This window comes from Sinocyclocheilus rhinocerous, unplaced genomic scaffold (genome assembly GCF_001515625.1).
Source record: "Sinocyclocheilus rhinocerous isolate Xijiao unplaced genomic scaffold, SAMN03320098_v1.1 scaffold1069, whole genome shotgun sequence".
NCBI lineage: Eukaryota > Metazoa > Chordata > Actinopteri > Cypriniformes > Cyprinidae > Sinocyclocheilus > Sinocyclocheilus rhinocerous.
Window position 1 is genome coordinate 309,454 of NW_015635541.1, and position 12,037 is coordinate 321,490.

General features: G+C 37.5%; 1 protein-coding gene across 1 annotated transcript; it reads right to left on the reverse strand.

Moving 5' to 3' along the window:
* Window positions 1-1,020: 1,020 nt before the first annotated feature.
* On the reverse strand, window positions 1,021-4,400 carry cyp1b1 (cytochrome P450, family 1, subfamily B, polypeptide 1). The gene is made up of 2 exons (XM_016561703.1): window positions 3,157-4,400; window positions 1,021-2,237 (listed from the first exon to the last, which is right to left on the reverse strand). The coding sequence occupies exons 1-2, from the start codon at window positions 4,224-4,226 to the stop codon at window positions 1,640-1,642; spliced, it is 1,668 nt and encodes a 555-aa protein (XP_016417189.1). The 5' UTR covers window positions 4,227-4,400; the 3' UTR covers window positions 1,021-1,639.
* Window positions 4,401-12,037: the final 7,637 nt, after the last annotated feature.

Genomic DNA, 12,037 nt, shown 5'->3' on the forward strand with positions numbered 1-12,037 from the left:
TATATGTTTATATATGTATATGTACATATATGTATATATATGTATGTATATATTATTATATATTAAATATTATATATATTATATAAGCCACTAAATTTAATTACAAAAATTGTAAACTGAATGCAGTTTAGAATTCACAGAGCAGCCAAATGTCAGAGCTTATATGAAGTAGAAAAATATAATATTACATGTTGGTATCACATAATAGGAACTACATATCAAACTTACATATCAATCTTTTGCATATCAAATATAGTAGATCTAATACAGGCCAGCAGTCTATTAACAAGTGCTATTACAGTCCAAAAATATATTCCAGCAGATCAAATATCGCTATTACAGTTCAAAAATATATTGCAGCAGTTAGAAATGAGCAAAAATTAGTAATCGTAACATTTTATACATGTTAGTTAACAAACCCTGAATTTCCCCTTCAGGATTCCCCTAACTAGAAGGGACCCGAGGGACACAAAATGTATTTCCTTTCGTCTACACAACATCATGTGCCAGATATGAAATATCACATTCAACTTATAATAAACATAGATGTTCAGAATAGTTTCACTGGAGACTTCCTGTGACCCACTGTGAGGATCTCCAGACAATATTTGATTGGGAAGGATGTTGCGGGAACACAATGGAAGTGAACTGTGTTAAACCCGCCTATGTTTATTTTAATTATAGATTAATGCTAAGAAGTCTCTAATAATAAGGCACAGACTTCAACAATGCTGTAGTAAGAATCGGGAAATATTATCAAGAACAATAAAGTGCTGTAAGATTATACTGTACAAATGTCTGATTTTATGAACTTTATATAGGGAGGTTAAAAATGCAGCATAGGGCTAATTTGAGCTAAAGTACCCTAAGCAACAACTGAACAAAAAAACGTACTTTAAGCTCAATGCAGTGATTTAAAATAATAACTAAATGTGTTAAAGTCAACATGAAATGTAATCAACCCAATTTATTGTTGATTAAGTGTTGCATATTAGTCCAAGTTAATTATTTCGTCTGTAATCTTTGATCAAAATGTAATGACTTAATGATTTTTCATGACCCAGTCAGTTTCAAATAGATAAAATCAATTACTGCACCACAGTTTTTTCTCATCGAATATCTTGTTTCATTAGGAAATATGTCATGGAAGTAAAATGGGTTGTGAACAGTGTTTCACGTTGACTTTAAACCACTTAATAAAAAATGTTGGCATTAAAAGATTGAAGCATGATGAGGGCAAATCATCTATAACTGAGTCTAAATGTATATCTGCTAGCTAGAAGAAGTAGAATTAGTAACACAAACTTCTCGACTGAATAGTGCTATGCATGTAGATGTCTCAGTACTCTTAGAAACCAACTAGTATTTGTCTGAATAAACCATGCTGTGTCCTGTTGTGTAGCTTCTGCTTTGCTACTCTTGCATAATATACCATAAATCAGTGCATCATGTAGTTACAGTAATGAATGGGCGTGTTTTTATTGCCGTAGCTCATTCTGAGCCAACAAAAAAAGTTTTTGCCTGAGTTTTACGTCTATAAATGTATTGCTATAATGCAGATATGAGAGATTCTTCAGTGTTCGTTTTCTTAGCCACCTTCATTTGGCAAAGTATTTAAGTTGCATGCTTTGATTTCCCTTCAAACTTGAGGTCTCTGTCTCTTTTGTGTAGGAGTCTGAGACGTTCCTACCAAACTCTCAAGCAGTTCTGTGGTGTCACGGAGTGTGACAGACACTTTAAAGGATCTGGGTTTAAGCGTGAGCCCATACAGATAGTCCATGCTGGGAGTAGCTTCTGCTATAAAACTACACTGATGGACCAGCAAGGAGGTGAAGAGGAAAAGCTGGATCTTAGACAGGTCTTCTCCAATGCATCTACGCTTCCCCACGGAGAAGATCAGTACGTTGGTGGTTAAGTCTTTATTGAGAACTCCATCCTCATCCAGGAAGCGCTGTGGGTTGAATACCTCTGGTTGGTCCCATTTGGTCGGGTCGTGGTTCAAAGACCACTGGTTGACAAAAATGATGGTATCTTTAGGGATGGGATAACCGTTGATGGACGTGTCCGTGGTCGTGCTGTGGGGAATCGTTACAGGGACGAACGAGGTGAATCGCATGACTTCGTAGATGAAAGCCATGACGTATGGAAGATGAGGCTGGTCTGCGATGGTTGGAAGACGACTGCGATCCACTACTTTGTCGACATCCTCCTGAAGACGTTTCTGGACTTCTGGATACCTGCAAGTATGTAAGTGAAGACCAACATTTTCAACTTTCTGAGTTTACCCAATCATCAAGGATTGAACTGAAAATGGATATTGCAAATAGGCAGACTAAACAACATTATTAAATTTGGTTGATGATTTCAATGAAATTGTATTCCACATAACTTCTATTTATAAATAAACCCGGCCTCTTATCTCATCGGTGCTAGTAGCCTACATGAAGCAGTCATTGTGTTTGAGTTTCACAGAGTGGCCTACATGTTTAAAAGTGTTAGTGGGTCAGATTTCATTTTGTGTTGCTGGAACCTGCCCTCATTAGTTGCTGCTAATACCTGCACGGAAGAGTTACATAACACATGAGAGCTCTTTGGTGTTATTGAGATCCGTCCATCTCTTGTGGACAATCTCTGAGTTGCCGCATTGCACACTAAAAGTGCAAAGAAATTACAATGCTGGCATCATTCGCTCATCTTCATGTTATTCCAAACCCATATATTTACTTTCTTCTGGGCAACACAAAAGATGATGTATTGCAGCGGCTCTTTTTCATGCAATGAAAGTGCTGATTTATGGTGTTCAAAAAAAAAAAAAAAAAAAAACATAAAAGCGTAATTATTCTAGAGAGCATACAATTAAGGATATGCCCCTCAGTGTAAAATGAGTCATCATTATTATTGGTCTGTTTTACAGCTAGACTGTAAATTTGATATGCTTAACCCCCCTCCGCTTCACAGTATAAATCATGGACCAATGAGCAGCGTTTTCCTAAGACAAGAACGCATTTTGGGTTTTAGGGCAACTTGATGAAAGGTTTTGATCCACTTCAAATGTTGACTAGTGTATTAAAATGAAATGATCATTCGAACGACTTGAGGGTGAGTAAATGAAGTCACCCCCTAAGATGTAAATTTATGGTGGACAAAACGCATTACCTGACTAGTAACAGAATGATCCACTGTAGAGCCGTAGATAGAGTGTCTTGACTGGCCCCAAAAATGTCTGCGATGGTCGGTGGCACGTATTCTTTATCCAGAAAGACCCCCGGTGCCCCTGTCAGCCCTTTATCCAGAGCAACGATGAACGCGTCAGTCATGTCACGGACGAGGCTCAGTAAAAGAGTCTTGCGGTGCTCCGCCACTTTGGAATAAATGAACTCGTTAAACTCCTTGTTGAGCGCGTTAAACTGGTCAAAGAGCGTTTTGATTGGGTTTGGGAAGTACTGCAGCCAAGGCATCACATCCACGATGCTTCCAGCTCCGACTGTCTTAGTGAATTGATCATTTCTGCCCACCACCTGCTGGAATTCCTCATCATCATACGAATACCGGTTCCCGAAGCAAACGGCGCTCATGGTGTTCGCCACCGACACCACCAAATACCGGTGAGGCTCGAAGTACTGCTGCTCGCGGGTTTTATTCAGAAACAAGCGGATGAGCTCTCCGATCTCGCACACGATGTGCTTCTCAAACGTCTGCTTGGTGTGGATGTTAGCTGTGGAGAAGTTTCTCACGGTGCTGTGCGCGATCTTCCGATGCAATTTCCACCACTGGCTGTAGTTACCGAACGCCATGCTTTTCCCATTGGACACGACCCGGAACGAAGCGAAATCGGGTCTGCCGGCGAAATCGACAGCTTTTTTAATTAGCGCCTCTTTAATTGCGTCTCCGTTCAGAACCACCACGTTTCGGCTGCCCAGCTTGATCTGAAACACGTCGCCGTATTTCTGAGCCATCCGGGTGAAGTAAAAGTGAGGTGAGGTACCGAGCTGAGCGGCGTTACCGATGACCGGCCAAGAGAACGGACCCGGTAGCTGCCGCCGACCGGAACGACGCCAGAGCATGAGCGTTAAACACACCAGCAGCGACAGTAAAACACTCCGCGCGGATAGCTGAATGAAATCGCCCAGAACCGCCTGGAAATCCATCATCGATGTATTTGCAAGCCTCACAATCAGTGCAGAACCACTCTTGAAGTGATCAAACGCAATTAACCTGTTGAGCATCAGATCTCAGGCTTGAAGTTTCCAGCGCTCGCGGCGTGTCTGACTGATTCATATGAAATCAAAGAGCATAAGTGTTGTGATGGTCGGTCTAAGGTGCATTCATCCAAGAATGTATCCACGGCTAAATAACACTACTGAGAGTCTCCTCCTTTACACACTTCTCTCTCTCTCTCTCTCTCTCTCTCTCTCTCAACGCGTGACTTCTACTTTTGTATAGGATATATGTGATCGCATGCCACATCTATGTCATCTGTCTGTGGAAATTTTTTTATATATTTACAATGCAAAACGTTTATTTGCTAATGTAAAATATTGTTCAAAGTGTGCTTAATACTTTAAAGATGTACCTCATACAGTTGCAGATACCTGATTGATATCATATATGTAGGCTACTTATATCCTTTAATATATAAATGAATTCGTCCCTCATTTTAATAAACAGGTCCATGCAGCAAATAGAAACAGAACCAGATAAAAGAGTTATGTACAGTAAAGGATCTGTCATATGATGCCTATTACTCATGAACAGCATACATTAAATAAAAGGACGGAGAAAGTATTTTTGCTTGACTCAAAACGGTTATGTTTTGTATTTGCAACTTCAGAGATGTGCGTGAGAACAGATCATGTGTACAATGATGCATGAGACAATGGATCAAACCTTACCTTTCATAAGGAACTAATGTTTGACAGGAAAATAATAGCCCATATTTCCTTTATGCTTCACCATTGTGGAAAATAAAATAGATAAGCTAACATGTGATGGGAAATTGTGTAATGATGGAGATTTTTTGATAGTATTTTCCTCTTTCTATGTTTCCACCCGTTGCCACTAGGAGGACCTCATTCCCAACCAGCACTAAATTATAATATGTGACACTCGCATTAATTAATAAAAGCGAAATGAAGTCCTGAATTTATTAGTTTTTAATTCTGCAATTTTTGTCGTTCGTATTTTGTATTTGCAGTCGAAGGCTAGGCACTATACTTGGGATGCCGAAATGTTACAAATGTAAGTATAGATACAATTTTATCTTCTTATTGGAAATATAATTCAATATTAAATGCAGTTATAATTTAAAAAGCATGTCGTTGTCCAACAACAACAACAAAAAATATATACATTTGTATTTTTCCTACAGAAGGACTAAATGTCACAATGTTTGATATATAAACATCACGATGGTCACGATCCACTGTTTTCACAAAGATGATGCACAATTTCAAATTGTGCTTAAACAGGTAAATAGCTCAGTTATGTGTTCCGAGTGAGTCTTTTTTAAAATTCGCTTCATAATTGATACAATTTTTGAGGCTATTTGGAAGTTTGTTTAACACGTAGGCCTATATTAAAATAAATATAAAATATTATTATAGTCAATTTAACTAACAAAATGTAAAAAAGGTTATAAAAACACATGTATATTAATAAAAAACAAAATTCTTATAAAAAGTAAGAACGCCGACTGAAAGCAGCGGCTTCTCGTGTGTTCAGTACCACGGACAGCGCGCGAGCACTTCTGCGCAGATCACGTTCCGTCAAATTACTTGTCAGAGGAAGACTGACTCTTTACAGCAACCGAGACTTAAAACAAGCTCAAATTATATATTATATTACATATTATATATTATATTATAAAGAATAAAATAACAGTAATTTTTTAAAGACACTGTGCATGTACATCAACAATTGGCTATATGTGCACAAATACTAACTTTTTATTACTGATCATTATTTTACACATTGGATTTAGATTGATTTACAGATTGATTTAAAAATAGAAGTCATCAAAGCTATTTGTCTCAACGAACTTAAGTTGCATGAAGAGATGCTTTTTAAAGTTTATAATGTGTTCACATGTAGGCTATGCTTGACTATTAATTGCTTTTCATTCACTATGCTTTAAAATTAGGGAAACTGATAGGCCTACATATGCAATTGATAAAAGAGAGGCTGCTGTATACGCAATACGCAAATATTGTAGTTTTATAATAATAATAATAATAAATTATTATTAATTATTATTATTATTATTGTAGTTTTATCATGTTTCATTATTATTGTTATTAAAATATTGCGTAGCCTACTGTCGACGTGGCAGTGAGTGACATGAGCGTTTTGTTTTTGGTCGTTTTTGTTTGACGTTTTTACGGGTTAAGGATAGTGTAGTTTCATTGATTTTTATTTTTATAACAGTAGGGGAAAAATCGAAAAACAAGGCCTCTATCAAAAAAATCGAATCTGTCACCCAAGCTTGACACACGCCACACCTCTACACACTTTATTTATTTACTTACTTACATATGCATGTAACATTTTTGCTTTTACAGACCTTAATCAGGTTAGACGCCATATTGAATTTAACGCGGATGAAAACGAGGCTGTGAGGATCACCGTATCCACCTTTTTCATAACGAGCCTACTGCGTTTTAAAGGGGACATAACACACACAGTTTCACCCAATCTCATGTTAATCTTGAGTACCTATAGAGTAGTACTGCATCCTTCATATCTCCAAAAAGTCTTTAGTTTGATCATATTTATAAAAGAAAGATACAGCTTTACAATTTTCTCCGGAAACAGCCGAGCTCCTGGAGGCGCGCCGTGGGCGGAGCTAAAGAGTGACGAGCACTTGAGCGCCGAATGCCAACAAAACACAGACATTTGATGCAGTTTCCCTACCGTTTGCAGTTCTGAATCATGACCGGGATCTTTTATAGCTGGGACGCTCCATCCTTCAGTATCAAACGATGTGCTAATCCAGCTCGAACTGGGCCTTGTTTATAAAACGGTCGTCAACAAACAGGCTTGTGAAACTGCATTGCTGCTCCGGAAAAACAAACTGCATCCACTGTTTACATAACTTTGGGTTCTTTAGGAAGCTGAACAAAGTTATCTTTCCCTTACAACCAAAACACACTTCTTTGGAGACATTCTTCCCGAGCAAGTCCAGTGCAGAGCTGCTGAATGAAGCAAGTTGATGGGTGCGCTCTTCCGGGAGAAATGCCCATATAAGGAGTTCCACCCTTGTTTACGTCATGAAGAGCCACGGTCGAAAAAAACTCTCCAAAACTTGTACAAACCGGGAAGTAAGATTTTTAGCACAGAAATACTCTGTCATACGTCCAAATTGTTTTTTGAAATTTTGTCCATGCTTAGAATGAGAATCCAACTCTTTAACAGTAATCAACTTGTACTCCCCCTTTAAATTATGGGAGGCACTTCCGGTTTGGGGAAGTTCCACTCAAAAAGACTGCAACAAATCATTTTAAATCATAAGATTGCGCTACAAATAATCCTTATCCGTAATTTTGACTGAATGGGCTGTATTTTCATTCCTTTTCTGTTTTCAGAAGTCAGGACAATAACGTTACGTTTGGTATTTTAATGTGACGCGATATAACAACAATATATAGCCTATAGAATAGCTCTTTTCAGCCCACTGCATTATTTTCCTCCTGATTATTTTCACGATTCCTTTGTATTCCGCTGTAAGTACATGAAAAAAAGACAACATATACTCTGCATTTTGTGGTCTGCTCTCACGATTTAATTTACGATATAAACCATGAATATTTCCCAGGAATGCACTAAGAATCTTTCGTTTTTCTCCTCAAATCCTCATGTCTCATTCCAGGTTTGTTTTCACACAGATGCTGTAAAACGTAATTGTTAGGAAATATAGACATATATTACTATAATGATATTTAACACGTCCGTAATATTGCAGTGGATAGAAAGAGGATCTTTAGGAGTTATTCATGGTACGTTGAAAGTAATTTGTTACACTTTTAAATTTCCTTTTAATGATCGATGGTTGAAGGGTGAGTAAAACAATGTCACCTCATTGTACGCAGTTTTTGAAAATGCTTATTATTGCGTTCATAGAGCGAACCTTTTGCTGATTGTTTACAGTGCACACGGAAGTTACTCCCATAATTTGCGCAAAGCGTCATGGGGCGTAGGAAAAATGTGGATAAAGGTTATAGATCGCAAAATTTTTGCCAACTCAAGATGTTGCTTTGCTGAACAATTGGTATGTTGATAAACAAGAGTAAACTGCAACAGTGAATAGCCTACACTGTACTGTTCATTCCTGTCAAAAAATTAAATATGGCGCTGACTAAGATCTGTTACCAAACAATCTGGGTAATTAGTGATATTTTTGCTTAACACGCTTAAAATATGCAGATATTTGCTTTAAGTTTTTTTTTTCAACACTGTAAAGGAAATGTTTATTTCTTTGTTAGTTTTCTCATTTTTGAAACATTACAAGATATACATGAATTTTATTTGATACATTATATGTTCAGTACTTCTGTTTCTTTCAGTTATGGCCTGTGTACCGTTTAAAATTGTAAAATGTGGACTTGTGGTCTCCCTGTGATGAACAGACTCCCGACCCCAAGGCCTCTTTACTACATCAAAGAGCCAGACCATGCTGAGACAGGCCTGACATACACGCAATGCTTTGCTGTGGTCCAGGTGTTTCCAGGTAATTGTAAAACTGTGTGGTGTCATTTTTATGTTTTATATAAAGCTAGTGCCAGTTTGACTGCATCCTGTGAAACGCTAGACATACATTACAGAGACACCAGAAGAATATATATATAAGATATGAATAAGATATATAACTTATTAATGTATTAATCAATTATTAATTTATTCAATACATTATATTTACATTTACATTTTAATACATTTACATATGGCCCTCGGCTCTCAATCATGTTTAGACATTAGGCATTTGATGTGTCAGACATGATAAAAGTATTTTTAAAAACTGTCACGTGACTTACATCAAAGGCGTTTTGCATGACAGTGCCTTGTCATTGAAGTCATTCTGGTTGCACATATTTGAGTTTTTGAGTGAAGTAATGATGACTTCATCTTCTAACCAGTAGGTACAGGAAAAACCTGACATCTTTCTTATTAGACACATTCACAGTTCTAAATCCTGCACATTTCTGATTGAACAAAAACAGTACAGTATAAAAACATCTATTGACAACTGCTGTTTAGGGCAGGCCAGTGATTATATAAACTGATATCATGAAATAACAGCTCAGGAAAATGTGCAATACTTTGCACTCAGTAACTGCACTGACTGCAGTAGGTTTGTCACAGCTGTGTGTACATTGGAAAAAAAGTGTGTGCTTGAGTTTGGCTTATCTTCTGCACTCAGTCAGAACAGTCAACTTCTGGAGGAAACAGACTACAGGAGAAATGGCCATGGGGCGTTGAGTTGAGCGCTGCAGTCACGCACAGGCACTTTATCACGAGAGGTGACATTAGACACTGCTGGAGCTGCCTGCTTACAGCTTTGCCTGTTTTCAGTGTTTCTGATGGCTTGGCTGATTAAGTAGATCACGCAGACTGGTTTACCTGTGTTACTTTCAAGGTAAATAAACAGGAAGAGCGTGAGAGTGCCTTGTGAAAAATGCTTCTATTTTGTGCACTTCAATTTACGCACAAATATTCATTTCAAATAATTTTGTCTGCATAACAGTTTAAAGGGATAACACACCCAAAAATAAAAATCTTGTCATCATTTATTCTATACTATGGAAGTCAGTGGCTACCAGCAGCTGTTTGGTTACTTGCATTCTTCAATATATCTTCTTTTGCTTTAAACTAGAAAGAAATTAATACAGGTTTGGAACAATTTGAAGGTGAGTAAATGATGACAGGATTTTCATTTTTGGTTGCAGTGAAAGGTTGCATATGAATTTCAAATTTTCTTTTTAAATCACTTAGTGTAAATATAAATTGGGAAGTGGCAATGAAGCAAAATATTAAGGCTGACGGTAATCATTAGGAACAAAACAAATGTTGTAATTTCAGCTGCAAGTGAAAAGATTTTTCTCTGTCGCCGTCTGTGTAACTGTACACACTGTGAAATATGATATTGTACTTGTGTTGTTGAATAGTAGGTAAGAGAAGTTCATTTAGCAAAGAATATTGTACTTCCTCCCACATATTAACAGTAGTTTTGCAGCAGGAGAAAATGATCATTGGTGATCTCTCTTTTTGTTTGCAAAGATAAATACAGAGCCTGAGAACACTCTTGAAAACACATAATGATACTTAATACATAATGTAATGTCATTGCAAATTATATTATCAGCATACCAGTGTGCATGACAAAAATACATTAATTTTAATCTTAGTATTTCATATGTCCCCTTTTGCTTTATTGACAGCTACAATGATGGACATGATATTCCAGGATGATTTCAGTGGAAGCAAAGAAGTCTGATCTTTACAATGGTACATTTTGCTTACATATTTGATGACCTAATGTTTTGATTGTTGATGAATGTTTTTAGACCTAATATTTTTTATCTATAATCTATCTATCAGAATATAAGAACTAGGTTCTTGCGACTATACAGTGTTGTTTCCTGAAAAAAGTAAACAATTTAAATGAGTCTGAGTTTTATCCCAGACTTAAAGGGATAGTTCACCCAGAAATGAAAATTTGATGTTTATCTGCTTACCCCCAGGGCATCCAAGATGTAGGTGACTTTGTTTCTTCAGTAGAACACAAACTATTTTTAACTCAAACCGTTGCAGTCTGTCAGTCATATAATGTAAGTGAATGGGAATCACTGCTTTGAGAGTTAAAAAACATACACAAACAAAACCAAATTAAACCCTGCGGCTCGTGACGATACATTGATGTGTAAAGACACGAAACGATCGGTCTGTGCAAGAAACTGAACAGTATTTATATAATTTTTTTACCTCTGATGCTTCGCAATGTCTGAACTGTCCTGAGCGCGTTCGCGTCTTCTTCTTCAGCCTGCGAGTGTCTTCTTCTTCTTGCTTTACGGTGGATCAGAGACTTATAAGTGCATTACCGCCACCTATCTCTCAAATGGACCATTGACGCTCCTAATTGAGATTGTAGATAGCGTGTCAATGGTCCATTTGAGAGACAGGTCGACCTGACACACTTGTGATGTCCTAGGGGTAAGTAGATAAACATCAAATTTTCATTTTTGGGTGAACTATCCCTTTAAAGATTTTATTTTAGTTTATTCACTGTTTTTATTCCATGGAACACAAGAGATATTCTTTCTTTCTTTCTTTCTTTCTTTATTACCATGTCAAATGTTCTTAAAAGGAAAGAAATTGTTCAGATCTTCAGTATGGTCTTTTGGGCTCCACTGTGTGTGACGGTAACTTTTTATAGTAATATTTGCTGAATTTACTCATTCTGCATCCTGTGATACCATTCTGCAGTCAGACTGTCTGATTTCCCTTCTTTGTTTGTCAGTGTTACACTCAAACGCAAACAGACACAAATGCAAATGCATGCAAGCAGGATATTTGTATTTATCCCAGGCAGCGTCACTCGGTGTGATGGTGTCAGAGAGTTTAATCCAGAGCATCACCCCGCCACTCTGTACAGGCTGGCTTCCCTCATTACAACACAATGACCCTCATGACGCCACACTCTCCTCAACCTTCACTTTCCCAGGAAAATGATAAAACCCCTCTTTTCCCCCCCTACAAAAGCTCAAAAACATACTAAAACGATTGAAAAGACAAACAATGCTAATGAGTCTTTCAAAGTATCCTAACGACCCTGCAAATTAACAACCAATTGAGGTACAGCCTCCATCAGGCTGCGCGGCTTTTTTTGTCTAGCCAACTGTTGCGGAGGCCCTTGCCAAAGCGTAGTCACTAGTCCGTGAAGGCGTCTCCTCTTCCTGACACTAAGAGGGCATTTTTCCCCCAGAATTTTGAACGGTCACCTATGTCAGATTTACATTCTTTGTGTTTCGTTTCTCTCCTTTCTCTT

Bases quoted from the DNA above. Each gene is read 5' to 3' on its own strand.
- cyp1b1 (XM_016561703.1), bottom strand. From the start codon at position 4,226: ATGCTCAACAGGTTAATTGCGTTTGATCACTTCAAGAGTGGTTCTGCA. The intron at 2,238-3,156 runs GTAATGCGTTTT...ACATACTTGCAG, and splicing joins ATCATTCTGTTACTAGTCAG to GTATCCAGAAGTCCAGAAAC.